At 47.1% G+C, this 15,616-nt stretch overlaps 1 protein-coding gene across 2 annotated transcripts in view; it reads right to left on the bottom strand.

Annotated features, from left to right (window-relative positions):
- Positions 1–15,576, bottom strand: part of tnni3k (TNNI3 interacting kinase) — a 28,228-nt gene extending 12,652 nt beyond the window's left edge. For both annotated transcript variants that reach the window (XR_013130616.1, XM_077004376.1), the window contains exons 1-18: positions 15,420–15,576; positions 14,709–14,817; positions 14,314–14,399; positions 12,404–12,501; positions 9,367–9,477; positions 8,996–9,094; positions 8,687–8,825; positions 8,383–8,527; positions 7,137–7,241; positions 6,677–6,771; positions 6,370–6,519; positions 6,051–6,137; positions 5,860–5,916; positions 5,341–5,433; positions 5,117–5,174; positions 4,627–4,821; positions 4,128–4,232; positions 2,795–2,847 (exon numbers count right to left, since the gene is read on the bottom strand). Coding sequence is in view for 1 of the 2 variants with exons in the window: in XM_077004376.1 (XP_076860491.1) it covers positions 2,795–2,847; positions 4,128–4,232; positions 4,627–4,821; positions 5,117–5,174; positions 5,341–5,433; positions 5,860–5,916; positions 6,051–6,137; positions 6,370–6,519; positions 6,677–6,771; positions 7,137–7,241; positions 8,383–8,527; positions 8,687–8,825; positions 8,996–9,094; positions 9,367–9,477; positions 12,404–12,501; positions 14,314–14,399; positions 14,709–14,817; positions 15,420–15,459 (1,825 nt within the window). In the remaining variant the exon portion in view is untranslated. The remainder of the gene's footprint in view (positions 1–2,794; positions 2,848–4,127; positions 4,233–4,626; positions 4,822–5,116; positions 5,175–5,340; positions 5,434–5,859; positions 5,917–6,050; positions 6,138–6,369; positions 6,520–6,676; positions 6,772–7,136; positions 7,242–8,382; positions 8,528–8,686; positions 8,826–8,995; positions 9,095–9,366; positions 9,478–12,403; positions 12,502–14,313; positions 14,400–14,708; positions 14,818–15,419) is intronic.
- Between the last annotated feature and the right edge of the window lie 40 nt (positions 15,577–15,616).

Below are 15,616 nucleotides of genomic sequence, written 5' to 3'. Positions count from 1 at the left end.
GGAGAAGAGGAGGTGGACTATCCCCACTCCGTGTGCTCCGCCCCAACCGAATACTACGGTGAGGAGGAGGGGTCCTACACCGAGGAGGAGGGCTACATCCCTCCGCCCGTAGGTCCCTCTACCACCGTGGAGGAAGGCGGAGAGGAGTATGACGAGGAGGAGTACCCTCCGTCGGAGTGCTCCGCATACCCTGAGGAAGAGGGCTCCTATACCGAGGAGGAAGAGGAGAGCCCTCCCCCCTCGGAACTGTCCGCCGGGACGGTGAAGAGGAGGAGGTTTCCAGAGGCGGGCTCGTCTCCCGAGCGCTCCCCAGCCAGCGACATGGACTGTTCACGGGGTGGCAGCTCGGGGCAGCCCATGAGCTGGAGCCGTGGCAGTGAGGAAGATATGGAAGCAGAGGAGGCCCCTCCCACTGCCAGGTCCGGAGGGAGATCCCCGGGTGAAGAAGGATTCCCGTACGGCCCACCGAGGGGCGGGACCAGCCGCGCTGCACCTGACGCGTCCGCCAGCCGTGCTGCACCTGACGCGTCCGCCAGCCGTGCTGCACCTGACGCGTCCGCCAGCCGTGCTGCACCTGACGCGTCCGCCAGCCGCGCTGCACCTGGCGCGTCCACCAGCCGCGCTGCGCCCGGTGGAGGGTTTGCAGCGAGGGCAGGAGGAGGACCGCCCACCGCAGCGCCTGCAGCCCCAGCAGCTCCCGGTCTCTCTCCCCTGATCGCTCTCCTCCTGGCGCGCAGCCTGGCGCCACTGTCATGTGTGTCCGTTCCTGTTTTCGTATGTATTCCCGTATGTCTGCCTAATCTCCTTTTCCCTTTCGTGCCTCTGTGTTAATGTTCCTGTTTGTGTGTTTGTAAATGTCCCGTTAAATGTGTCTAACGTGTTTTCCCCGGTCTTCCCAGGGAGGGTGTTCTAGGCTGTTCGTGGCGGATTCTCCACCGAGGGCGGTCATCTCCCAGACGCAGGACTGGGCGCTTCGGATCCGCCCATCGACGTGGGTTCGGGGCACTCGGTCCTGTTGGCACCCCGGGACGGGTAGTGCCCTTGGTGGGGGCATCTGTCACGCTACGGTCCCCGAACCCTTCCTTTTGGGGCGTGTGTTAACGTTGTTTGTGTCTACTCGTCTGCGTCAGTGTAGCTCCGTGGGTGCGGGTGCGTCTTGTCATTATCCGTCTCACCTGTGGCTCGTCTCGTCATCACGTGGGGTTGATGTGGTCTGTCTATTTAATGTGCGTTCGCGCAGTGTCTTGTGCTCGTCGTTGTCTACAGTCTACACGTTGCTGTGTGAGTGTTTCTGTTCTCCGTGTGCTATTGCGCAATATCTGTTAAATAAAGTGACGTCTGTTACGCAAAGCAAGGATCCCGTGTCTCATCCTTCGCCGCGGGTCTCGCGTCACATAAAGTGTATTTACATCTAACAAATTAACTTAAATTCTCTCAACCTGAGACAACTGGTTTGTTCACAACAGAAGTAAACTTAACAATTAAACCTCTATTCTTAATTAACGACAGGAAAAGTAATTAATTATATTATCCTGTTACCAGTGTTGGGAATGTTACTTTAAAAAAGTAATTCGTTATAGTTACTCACTACTTGTTCAAAAAAGTAACTGAGTTAGTAACTGAATTACTCTATAATAAAAGTAACTCATTACCAGGGAAAGTAACTATTTGCGTTACAGTTAAAAAAAGGTTATATGCCAATTAATTGTTTTTTTTTAAGCATTTTTCACAGTCAGTTGAAATGAGTAGATCAGAAAGTTGTTTAACTTTTGATATTTATTGCACATCCACAGACCAGTGCAGGATGAAATCCTTTAAAATCCCAAATCTTTGAAAAGAAGAAAAAAAAGCAAGAGTAAACAGTTACACTATATAAAGTGCATTTACATCTATGAAATTAAATTAAATTCTCTCAACCTGAGAAAACTGATTTGTTCACAACAGAAGTAAACTTAACAATAAAACCTCTATTCTTAATTAAATAAATCAAATACCCAGTCTGGTAGACATTCAGGAACTTCAAGTATTTTCTTAAATAATGTTTATATCGCCTTGAAAATGCTCAATTTTCTTCGGCTTGCACCTGAAGCCATTTTGGCCTCTTCTCCGTTTGTGTCGCGTGACTCGCGTGCTTCGGCGCGCGTGTAAAAACACTGGCTCTGATTGGCTAGCATAACGCTGCCTTAGCCAATCGCTTACTGACTTGTTAAGTTAAACAGGTGTTACACCGAGAACTGTGATCTATCGAGATCTGTTACTCCTCACTAGCCTGGGCAGCGGTCCGATCACATTAGTATATCAATATATAGTAACGCACCGCTTTTAATGACCAGTAACGTAAACGGCGTTGTAACGACAGGAAAAGTAACTAATTATATTATCCCATTACTGACAAAATGATGCCGTTACCTAACGCCATTATTTTTAACGGCGTTATTCGCAACACTGCTTATGAGGCATGTGTAGTGTCTTTGATGCATGTCTAGTGTCTTATGAGGTATGTGTAGTGTATTATGAGGCATATGTAGTGTCTCATGAGGCATGTGTAGTGTATTATAAAGCATGTGTAGTGTCTCATGAGACATGTGTAGTGTCTTATAAAGAGGCATGTGTAGTGTCTTATGAGGCATGTGTAGTGTCTTATAAAGAGGCATGTGTAGTGTCTCATGAGGCATGTGTAGTGTCTTATGAGGCATGTGTAGTGTCTTATGAGGCATGTGTAGTGTCTTATAAAGCATGTGTAGTGTCTCATGAGGCATGTGCAATGTCTCATGAGGCATGTGTAGTGTCTCACCTCCAAAATCAGCTACGACAGCATGGCCGTCCTCATACAGCAGGATATTATGGCTGACAAGAAAATAACACAGACAGCAACAGTGGAGTCACACAACAGCATCTACAGTGTTTCATCCACAAGCTTTCTGACTAACATCAGGGCACACAGACCCCTGCTCTCTCAAAGCAATGTCCTGCACACCTTATAAAGGTCAACAGCACAGTGTAATGTTACCCCACTCCAACACGGGCTGCAACATGGGCTCAACACGGGTTCAACACGGGCTCAACATGGGCTCCAACACGGGCTCCAACACAGAGGTTTAATTCTCTGCTAATTCAGCAACAGTACTGGGGGCTCCTCTCACTGTACAGGTACACACGTGGTCCAGCTCACGAAGGGCTCCACCCTGAGCTGGTGAGCTGGATCACGTGTTCTGGAGGAGAATATAATACTGTACAGAACAGTGGGGCCCAAGTCTGGACGTGCATCTCACTGCTGTAAAGCACCACCACCAGCTCAGAGGACGGAAGGGAGTTCCAGCAGGAAAAAGACAAGAGTGTGAGGACCAAAACCCAAACCCAGACAGGGGTGTGAGGACCAAAACCCAAACTCAGACAGGGGTGTGAGGACCACTGCCCAAACTCAGACAGGGGTGTGAGGACCACTGCTCAAACTCAGACAGGGGTGTGAGGACCACTGCCCAAACCCAGACAGGGGTGTGAGGACCACTGCCCAAACCCAGACAGGGGTGTGAGGACCAAAACCCAAACCCAGACAGGGGTGTGAAGACCACTGCCCAAACCCAGACAGGGGTGTGAGGACCACTGCCCAAACCCAGACAGGGGTATGAGGACCACTGCCCAAACCAAGACAAGGGTTTGAGGACCACTGCCCAAACCCAGACAGGGGTGTGAGGACCACTGCCCAAACCAAGACAAGGGTGTGAGGACCACTGCCCAAACAAAGACAAGGGTGTGAGGACCACTGCCCAAACAAAGACAGGGGTGTGAGGACCACTGCCCAAACCCAGACAGGGGTTTGAGGACCACTGCCCAAACCAAGACAAGGGTGTGAGGACCACTGCCCAAACAAAGACAGGGGTGTGAGGACCACTGACCAAACCCAGACAGGGGTGTGAGGACCACTGCCCAAAACCAGACAGGGGTGTGAGGACCACTGCCCAAACCAAGACAAGGGTATGAGGACCACTGCCCAAACAAAGACAAGTTAATGGATATTGACTACATCATTTTGAAAGGATGGACACATCAGAATAATCTGCTAGCACCAACGGTTGATGATAGTAATAATAATAATGATGATGATGATGATGATGATGTGTGCACACCTATTGAGGTCGCGGTGGATGATTGGCTGGGTGAGATTGTGCAGGTACTCCATCCCCTTGGCAACGTCAATCGCAATGATGAGCTTGGACTGGAGGTGGATGATCCTGACGGGTGAAACACAGTTTGAACACACCTCCACTCACATAGATCAATGTCCCCAGACGGCATTGCCATTTCAACAGATCAATATGAAGCTCAGATGAACTCTGCAGAGATGAGAGACCACTGCAGATGTGCTGATTGTGGACATCCTAAAGACCTCAAGCAGACAGGACAGGACTCACTGTCACTGTGTGTATGTGAGTGTGTATGCGTGTGTGAGTGTGTGTGTGCATGTGTGTATGAGAGTGTGCATGTGTGTATGTGTATGTGTGAGTGTATGTGTGAGTGTGCGTGTGTGTGTGTGCATGTGTGTGTGAGTGTGTGTGTGTGTGTGTGTGTGTGTGTGTGTGTATGTGTGTGTGTGTGTGTGTGTGTGTGTGTGTGTGTGTGTGTCACCTCTTCTGTTCGTGCAGCAGGGAGAACAGTGATCCTCCTGCCACATACTGTGTCACTATGGCGAACTGGCTGGGGTCGTCCACACAGGCGCCCACAAACGGCACCACGCACGGGTGGTCGAGGCGACACAGGATGGACACCTCCCGACAGAACATGTCCGTGTCCGACTTGGAGCAGTACGTGTTGGCTCGGTACCTGCAGGAGACCAGAGGAGACCAGAGGGACAGGCTCGTGTGTGTGGATGTGGAGTGAAGACAAAGGTAAAGGACAACAGGCCACCCAACTGTCCAACTGTCCCAGCTACATTACAGAGCTCAGTTCTAGATTTAGGGTTAGATCTAGATTAGGGTTGGATCTAGATTAGAGTTAAATACAAATGTACTAATCCACACTGTTCATGTAGCACTGAACAGAATACAAGGGTTTATCTGCAAAACAATCGTTTTGATGAAATGAAAGAGACTTTAACCTCTACAAACTACAAACTCACCGTTTAATCGCCACTATTTTGTTGCGACACCTTCCTTTGTAGACCTTCCCAAAAGAGCCTGGAAGCAGCAAAAAAAGAGGTGTGTGTGTGTGTGTGTGTGTGTGTGTGTGTGTGTGTGTGTGTGTGTGTGTGTGTGTGTGTGTGTGTGTGTGTGTGTGTGTGTGTGTGTGTGTGTGTGTGTGTGTGTGTGTGTGTGTGTGTGTGTGTAAATATGGTCCACACACCTGATCCAATGATCTCATTAAACTCCAGGTCGGAGAGCTGAAGGTGGAAATTGGCTGGTAGACTCGCTCTGAGCAGCAGGATGTCGGCCTTCTCTGTAGAGATGAGGTTATAGTTACCACACTCACTGACCTTAGATCAGAAATGGGGTTATAGTTACCACACTCAATGACCTGAGATCAGAAATTGAGTTATAGTTATCACACTCACTGACCTGGGATCAGAAATGGGCTTATAGTTATCACACTCACTGACCTGAGACCAGAAATGGGCTTATAGTTATCACACTCACTGACCTGAGATCAGAAATGGGCTTATAGTTATCACATTCACTGACCTGAGATCAGAAATGGGCTTATAGTTATCACACTCACTGACCTGAGATCAGAAGAAATGGGCTTATAGTTATCACACTCACTGACCTGAGATCAGTTTTGGCTTGTCATAGAGGAACAAATGCAAAGCCATAGCTGAGCTCATTGTAAGGTGCTGTTCGTTTTGTGTTTGTGTGTGTGTGATACCTTTTGTCATGCTTTTGATCTTTCCTAGTGGAGATGGGACAGAGACGTAAGACCCATCTACAATTAAAACCAACAACACTCTGTCAAACATTCATGATTACTGTGATATGATCTATTTAATTATTTTGCAGTATAAATCCAGGAGTTGAAGCAGAGCCCTGCACACTGAGTGTGAGTAAATGGTATCACACCCCCTCCTGGCTGGGAGTACTCATTGCAGGGCGAGTCTTCCTGCGGCCTCTTGTAGTGTTTCAACAGCGTGACAATGGCATCATGTCCTACAGAAATCACATACAAATGGCCCAAAGCACTTTAACAGCCTTCCTAAATTCAACACAACCTGCTTAAAGCTGTTTAAAGTCTGATAAAATAAGTGCACATCTCATTCTAAACCAATGATTATAAAACACTGCTTTGTTAGAATATATTTGAGAATATGTAATATTGTAATGTAATAGAATATGTATCATGTAGATGATAATTGTGTCGTGTCCCTCTGTGCTGACGCACCTTTCTCATAGGCCCACATAAGACAGGTCTGCTCCTCCCTCTCCCCACTGGAGCGGCTCGGGTCACATGCCCCCAGGTTCATATCTGCCCCGTTGTCCAATAGGAACTGGACTAGACGGATGTGACCATGGAAACAAGCACTGTGCAGACCTATCACAGCACATGTTAAGCAGAGAATCAATAATCACACAATACAGGGTGTGTTTGATCCACAAGAGACACAAAATACAAGCTGAACAAAAAAGAAAAGAAGAAAAAAGAAAGTGCTTGTGTGAAAGGAAGTGTTGTGGCCCACGTGTTCAGGCACCTGTGTGTCCATCTCTGCCCTGGTGGTTAATGCTCAATGCGTTTTGACTGATCAGGAATTTCACCATCTCCAGGTCCTTGCCGTAGGTGCAGGCACTAAGAGGGAGAACGCAGGGTTCAGATTGGCCTCTCTACTGCACACACGTCTCTGTCCACTGTGACGCCCACAGTGATCATATTACCTTATAGGTTATAGAAAAGTCACACCGCACAATAGGCTATAGGCTATATTACATTAAGGGTTATAGGATGGTGGACCTCCACTATGGGCTGTAGGATAGCTATAGCTTTAATAATCAAAACAGCATAAAAGCAACAACAACAACATATAAGGAAGGAGAGAGTCGTTGTGTGTGGGAGCACTGGAAGGCGAGGCTCTGGACTGGAGGGCGGGGCTCTGGACCGGAGGGCGGGACTCTGGACTGGAGGGCGGGGCTCGGGACTGGCTCTGCTGCACCTGCCTGTGAAATGCTGTCTCACTGAAGATGTTCTCTTTGGACAGGCTGTCCGTTCCTGTCAACTCCACCAGCAGCTTCACCACCTCGAACTTGCCGTTGTAACAGGCCCTGTGTAAAGGAGCACAGCAACCATTACACCCACACAGACCAGTCCATGTGCCCATTACACCCACACAGACCAGTCCCTGTGCCCATTACACCGACACAGACCTGTCCCTGTGTCCACTACACCCACACAGACCTGTCCCTGTGTCCACTACACCCACACAGACCAGTCCCTGTGTCCATTACACCCACACAGACCAGTCACTGTACCCATTACACCCACACAGACCAGTCCCTGTGTCCATTACACCCACACAGACCAGTCACTGTACCCATTACACCCACACAGACTAGTCCCTGTGTCCACTATACCCACACAGACCAGTCCCTGTGTCCATTACACCCACACAGACCAGTCCCTCTGCCCATTAGACCCTCAGGGGGCACTAATCATTTCTGTTTAAATCAATATGTTTATTGATCTGTTAAACAGTTTTAATAGCCGCTTTGCAGGAATAGTGTGATTTCATGAAACTTGTTTTGCCACTAGATTAAGAACCACTGGATTAGATTATTGGGTTAAGTGTGAACAACAGTTAAACTGGCTGCCCATAATTTAGTCATGATCTATCCTGCCAAACTCACAGGTGGAGGGGCGTGTCCCTGATTTCTGTGCTGATAAACTCACAGGTGGAGGGGCGTGTCCCTGATTTCTGTGCTAATAAACTCACAGGTGGAGGGGCGTGTCCCTAATTTGTGTTTAGATAAACTCACAGGTGGAGGGGAGGGTCCCTAATTTGTGTTCAGATAAACTCACAGGTGGAGGGGCGTGTCCCTGAGTTCTGTGCTGATAAACTCACAGGTGGAGGGGCGTGTCCCTGATTTCTGTGCTGATAAACTCACAGGTGGAGGGGCGTGTCCCTAATTTGTGTTTAGATAAACTCACAGGTGGAGGGGAGGGTCCCTAATTTGTGTTCAGATAAACTCACAGGTGGAGGGGCGTGTCCCTGAGTTCTGTGCTGATAAACTCACAGGTGGAGGGGCGTGTCCCTGAGTTCTGTGCTGATAAACTCACAGGTGGAGGGGCGTGTCCCTAATTTGTGTTCAGATAAACTCACAGGTGGAGGGGCGTGTCCCTGAGTTCTGTGCTGATAAACTCACAGGTGGAGGGGCGTGTCCCTGAGTTCTGTGCTGATAAACTCACAGGTGGAGGGGCGTGTCCCCATAGATGTTGACCGAGTGCGGCTGCACGTTGACGTTGCCCTGCAGCAGGAAGCGGACGACCTCCTGGTGACCAAAGCGACAGCAGAAGTGCAGCGGTGTGTGGTCCTCGTTGTCCTGGGCGTTTACTGTTCAGACAGGTCAATGACACACTGCTAACTACTTCCTGTGCATCCAGGCCCTGTTTGACCCCAAACCACCTCACGTCCCTGATATCGGAGCTGCAGCCGGGCTCGGATGACGCTACGTCACAGGTGGTGCTGTGAAAGCGCCGCGGCGTTTCTCACCGTCTGTCCTGCCCGTCTCCTCCATCAGCAGGCGGATGATTCCCAGGAAGCCCTTGGCGGCCGCCAGGTGGAGAGGCCGATCGCCCACCTCCCCACTCACGTTCACGTCTGCACCGAACTTCAGCAGTAGCTTACACACCTGTTCAGCAGAGACGGTGTGTGTAAGAAAAATGAAAAGTTTGTTAAATACTGTTAAATACTAACTGTGGCACTGTGTGTGTGTGTGTGTGTGTGTGTGTGTGTGTGTGTGTGTGTGTGTGTACAGGTCATCCAAAGGTCACCCAAGGTAAAGAACAAGATTCTGCTCACCTGCTCGTGGCCATAATAAGCTGCTATGTGCAGCGGTGTGAAGAACACAGCATCCTGGACGTTAACATACGCCCCGTGTTGCAGGAGAATGTCAACAGCCTTCGAGAAAACAATAAACACCTCAAGTCAACAGAAATGCCACGCATGCAGCAACATTAAAAACCAGCATTTACTAACTTCCTCCAGCTCATTTTAAAGTCGCCACCAGGGGGCACTAAAAACAGGTGCCCTGCTCCAAGTCTAGCGCGGTGGGCACGGTGTCCCCCAGAGCATCATGTCACAAATATCATGGTCTAATGGCAGAGCAAATATTACCCTGTGGCTGTTTGAACCTGAGTGGCTGTGAAGGTGCTGTGATGTGGAACGCTCACCTCGTCATGGCCTGCGATGGTGGCGATGTGTAGGGCTGTGAGAGCCCCGTAGCCCACCTGCTGGATATCGGCTCCCCCATGCAGCAAAGCTGTTACCAGCTCTGCATTGTCCTGGGGTGTTATGAAAATACCCTTGATTAGTAACAGACCTGTTAACTAGGTGTGACAATCTGTCAGGCAGCTCGATTATGGCTCATTTCAAGGACAACAGGAAGTGATTCAGTACGTTGTCAACAGATTTCACCATGATTTGATTATAATTACAATCCTAATATTACAAAACTGACCCAGTTGAATCACAATTCACTATCCCCCTATCAGTGTATACTTCCACCATCAAAACACCACCATGAATTCCATCATCTAAACACCACCGTGATTTGCAAATGTAGGTGCGTTATAAATCCATGTGTGTACTGTATCCTCCTATGACATCAGACTGCCCCAAATTGGTTTCCACAGTAACACTCCGCTCTCAGCCAATATGAACGCTCCATTCTATCTCACAGAAAGCTTTGCTCTGCTGTCATTCATGCCAAGAAACAGTAGAGTTTACAGACTCAACATCTTCCAAGGATGGCGGAATCTCACTGCTGTGTAAAGGTGACTGGTGTTAGGTGTTTGTGGGTGTTTGCTCAGTGTGGTAGTCCGTCTGAATGTGTCTACCTTAAAGGTGAAATGAATGAATGTTTCAATTTATATAGCGCCTTATCTATATAGCGCCTTACCCAAGGCGCTTTACAATTGTTAACACAGCTACGTTACAGACAACCATTCACACACCGGCGAGAAGCGGCAGCCAATTGCGCACAGCGTACTCTCTACCGGGATCCACAGCCCCATGGGGGACTGAATGGGGTGCAGGGAGGGGAGAGAGGACAGACCCTAGTGACAGAGCACCATCCACCACTGGGCATACAAGCACACACACATTCATGCACACACACTCAGACAACAACTTGTTTTTATTGAACAGAGAGAGACACAGACACACACTCAGGGAGAGACACAGACTCAGGGAGAATTTGTCTGGGACTGCCAATTTACCTAACCTCCATGTTTTTGGACTGTGGGAGGAAACCGGAGATCCCAGAGGAAACCCACACAGACACGGGGAGAACATGAAAACTCCACTCAGATAGGGACTTGAACCCAGGACCCCAGTGCTGAGAGGCAACCGTGCTAACCACCAAGGTGACTGGTGTTAGGTGTTTGTGCCAGGCATGAAAATGGGTCAAGGGTTAAAAAGGTGAGAAGACCGGGGGGCGGGGCATGGGACGTCATGGGGATACGGCGACGGGGGGGGGGGGGGGGGGGTGGCTGCTGGTGTAAGGGGGTACAGCGACAGGTGATACCAAATATTACGGAGCCCGTAAGGTGACATCATGTAAAAATATAGGCTAATAACGCCTGGCCACGACTTACTAACGGGTGTGAACGACTTACTAACGCATGCGAACAAGATAATTAACGCGTGCGAACAAGATAATTAAGTATTACTTTATATAAAGCCAGGTTTACCTTCCTTGGGCAGTCAGTTCGCGAACATCCCCGAGATCTACTTGCTTTGCTGTGAAAAAAAAAACTTTGTTGCCGCGTGTGAAAGGCGACATTAGTATCTCGTTCACATGCGTTAATAAGTTGTGGCCACGCGTTATTATTTTTTTTACAAGATGTCACCTTACGGGCTCCGTAAAATATAGTAAAATCCATTAAAAAATTTTTTTTTTACTGTCTTGTCAATGGATTCAATGTATGGAGCCAGATCGTAAACGCGAGAAGCCGCTTTCGCCATTCCAGATGGCTCAGTCAAAACCATTACGTCTTAATGAACCAATAAATACATCAGCGGCGAAAATGAGTGTAAAAATACATGTTATTTTCTAACATGGGCTAAGGGTAGACTCAAACGACAAGAGTTTACAACTTCCTCTTCAACCTTTTCAGCCCTGGTGCGAATGTTATCACACGTCCCTGGATTCACCAGTTACAACTACAGACACACTAGAAAAAAATCTTGTTTCTTATTTTATGTCACCGTTAACTACACCGGGTTGACGCGAACTTAATAGGCCTATCTATCTACCTATTTATCACAAGAGCTTGTGGCTCTGACGGTGTTCAACGCTGTAGCGAACGGCAGTAACTTTGTTTTACCGCAAAATATGAAAACGATTGAAACCATTAATAACCCAATTAAATCCACTGGGAAATGTACGATCTGGTAAATGTACGATCTGGTAAATGTAGTAGTAAATGTACGATCTGGTAAATGTAGTGGTAAATGTACGCTCTTCTGACTTGTCCCCGGTGTAGCACTAGGTCCTGCTTCTCGTCCCGCTTAGCAGTAAATGAATAACATGAATGAAGAACGTTCGTATGAAACGCAATTTGGCCTCTATGAAGGTTCTGGGCGGAAACTGCTGGCCACTGTGTCATTGAAATTGCCGATTTCGGAAGTGCTCTGTTTGCTTATTAAGTCAATATGATAATTAAAATATATACATATAATCTCCCGACCCCCCCCCCCCCCCCCCCCCAACAAAAAACTCATCGGATCTACACGATTCACGTAGGTCACCCTTTTCAACTTCAAAACGGCGAATTTCGCCGAAAGGTGACAGATTTTCATGCCTGTTGTGCTGTGCGGTAGTCTGTCTGAATGTGTCTACCTTAAAGGCGGCTGGTGTTAGGTGTTTGTGGGTGTTTGCTCAGTGCGGTAGTCCACCTGAACACTGCCTCTACCTTATAGGCGGTTGGTATTAAGCGTTTGTGGGTGTTTGCTCAGTGCGGTAGTCCACCTGAACACTGCCTCTACCTTAAAGGCAGCTGGTGTTAGGTGTTTGTGGGTGTTTGCTCAGTGTGGTAGTCCACCTGAACACTGTGTCTACCTTAAAGGCGACTGGTGTTAGGTGTTTGTGGGTGTTTGCTCAGTGCGGTAGTCCACCTGAACACTGCCTCTACCTTAAAGGTGGCTGGTGTTAGGTGTTTGTGGGTGTTTACTCAGTGTGGTAGTCCACCTGAACACTGCATCTACCTTAAAGGCAGCCAGGTGCAGGGCAGTGAAGCCGTTCCGCGTCAGTCTGGACGCACGCAGGCCCTTCAGCATCAGGGTCCTGATGTGGCTCTTGTTTCCTGTTACAGTGATGAGGAAAAATTGAAGATCACAAAATCACAAAAGAGGAATACAGACTGTCATAGGACATTAACAAGTGAATAAATAAAGACTATAAAATCTTAACTGCTTTATAAATCAGTAGGTCATATTCCAACCAACGTCAACTCTCTGGAACAAGTCCAGCATTACAGAACGTCTACAAAAGTCTTCGCTAAAAATGGAAGTGCAGGTTTTACTGGCTCTAACATGCTCCATGTGCTTAGTAAGATATTAGAGAAGATTTTTTTGTGGGTGTGTCCATGTAATTGTATGCGTGTGTGTTTGTTTGTGTGAATGTCATTTCAATTAAATGAAATGTTACATGATTCAGTAGAAATTACATACTTCTACAAAAGTACTCACATGCATAGTGGCTAACAGACACGCATAGTGGCTAACACACGGGGTAGTGGCTAACACACACGGGTAGTGGCTAACACACACGGATAGTGGCTAACACACACGGATAGTGGCTAACACACACGGATAGTGGCTAACACACACGGATAGTGGCTAACACACACGGATAGTGGCTCTTGTGGTGTCCCACAGGGGAGCTGTTTGGGTCCCCTGTTGTTTTCAGGTTTTATATACTGTATGAGTTACCACATGTTGCATTGTAGTGTAGCTATTTGTGCTGATGACAGCATTGTTCTGGCCAACTTAGGTGGAGTTGAGAGACAACCTAAATATAGATCTGCAAAGCACCACATAATGGATAAGAATGTAGAAGTTAGTACTAAATACTTTTACACTGCATGTACAAGTTAGTACTAAACATTGCTAACAATAAATGTTCAAGTTAGAATTAAACACTGCTAACACTAAATGTACAATTTAGTAAAAACACTGCTCACACTAAAGGTACAAGGTAGTATTAAAAACTGCTAACACAAAACGTACAAGTTAGTACTAAACACTGCTAACACTAAATGTACAAGTTATTATTAAACACTGCTAACATAAAAATGTTAAAGTTAGGACCAAATACTGCTACACTAAATGTACGAGTTAGTACTAAACACTGCTAACATGAAATGCATAAGTTAGTACTAAACACTGCTAACTAAATGTTCTTCATTTGGTAGTAGGTGTGTTTATTCAGTTTATGCTGTATTCAGTTTATCTACATATAGGATACTATATTACTATTTATTGTTTTATTTGTGTAGCATGTAGCTTTAGTTTGTTCTTTTGGTTTGTTGTTTAGTTGTGATGTAGAATGGCTTTATATCTGTGGCTCTTGTGTGGGTCCCAGGAAGACTAGCAGTCACTTTGTGGAAGCAAATGCAGGGTTGCCAACTCTCACGCATTGAGCGTGAGACACACGCATTTTACCATTTTCACACGTTCTCACACCACACTTCCGATATCTGACGCCAAAAAAAAAATCTAGTTTATTTACCTCTGATCCACATCTATGATTCAATGAGTTACTAGCTCTGGCACCAACCACCGGCGATCGATAGACCGCGATATAACACTTAATTTGTGTCCATACATTCGGCAGCCCCCCCCCCCAACAATTTACGTACGCCACCCCCCGTCAACAATTTACGCTCGCCACCTCCTCCAGGTTCAAATCTCACTCCAAGCGATCTTGAAAAGTTGGCAACCATGCAAATGGGGATCCAAACAGAGCACAGCTGCAATATTTCGTCCACAGGACACGTGTTACAGACCAGGACATGTGTGTTACAGATCTGGATGTGTGTTATGGACCAGGACACCTATGTTACGGACCAGGACGCGTGTTATGGACCGGGATGTGTGTGTTATGGAGCCCCTACCAGTGCACACACAGCACAGGTGTAGCAGGGACAGTCCACTCTCAGTGCGGTAGCTCAGGTTCACTTGGCTGAACGCTTCATCTGAGCTGCGCCATTGACACACCGTTGCAGGAAAGAAAGAAAACATTACGCACCTGATACCTGTCAACATTCTCAAACTCTCACATTACATTTACTTAGAAAACCCGACTTAGCAGTCAATGTGTTTCAAGCTAACCAAATGAATTATGAATAAAATGAAAATGTCTTCAAGTTTTCACTGTGTGCAGAGTAAATCCACTCATACTTATCCATGGGGTGGTATGAATCTAGAGATATCGCAAAAGAACAATGTTTAGAATCCATATATTTTTCAGTAAAAGTGGTGAAGAACTGCTTCTCCTCCTCATCCTCACCTGAAGACGTGTTGGAGCTCAGCTAGTTCTTCCTCTTTGATCTTCATATCATCCTCCAGTCTCTCTATAATCACAGCGTACGCCTCAGTCACCTTCTTCTTCCACTCGTCTGGAGAGGACAGATGGCACTTATATATATATATATATATATATATTGTGTGTGTGTACACCATGGAGAGATTATGCTGTTCCCAGGGCTTTCAGAAAACAACTAAGACTGCTCCAGTCTTTACAGACTCCTCAGTCTTTCAGCACCTAACTTGGCCAACAATCTCAGGCACTATTATCTATAGTTCTGAAAGCATAACATAACAGTTACATTCAGAATCAGATGAGGAACTGTAATCCTGGAGGGCTGGAGGTGTATTTTCTCACTGCTTTATCACACTTGATTCACATCAATGTGTTACAGCAGATAAATATTTAAACCAGCTCTTTACATCACAGTCTTGGACAGTACACAGTTAACTGCCCACTTTATCGCCCTCTCACTGTTATACCTGGATGATTTGAGTAGCTGTCTTTCAAATTTGAAATATTTGAATGACCAGTGGTTAATAAAGCCAAGAGATTTATCAACCACAAGTAAATGGATTTTTGACTGTGCAGAACTGCATTCTGAACCACCTTTACCTGAAAATCACTGATTGAAACTGCAATTCATAACACGTAATAACAGCAGGAAGCAGGAGCCCAGCTTGGGGCTGTTACCTGTGCATGTCTGCGTGGGTCTGGATTTGTAGTTCCCCATCGGAGCGGCGTGCTGGAGCCCTGCACTGTCAGCCCAGAAGGAGCCTGTCACACGGCTGAGACGCTGCTCCACTACCCAACACAATAGGGAGGTGGCGGGTGTAGCAGGAGATCCTAAAAATAACCCACGTCTCAGAACGGAATGTGTGACAGCAGCA

The sequence above is a fragment of the Brachyhypopomus gauderio genome, chromosome 4 (genome assembly GCF_052324685.1).
Source record: "Brachyhypopomus gauderio isolate BG-103 chromosome 4, BGAUD_0.2, whole genome shotgun sequence".
NCBI classification, from domain to species: Eukaryota; Metazoa; Chordata; class Actinopteri; order Gymnotiformes; family Hypopomidae; genus Brachyhypopomus; species Brachyhypopomus gauderio.
Note: the sequence above shows the minus strand (reverse complement) of the source record. Positions and strands in the feature narration are given on the sequence as shown.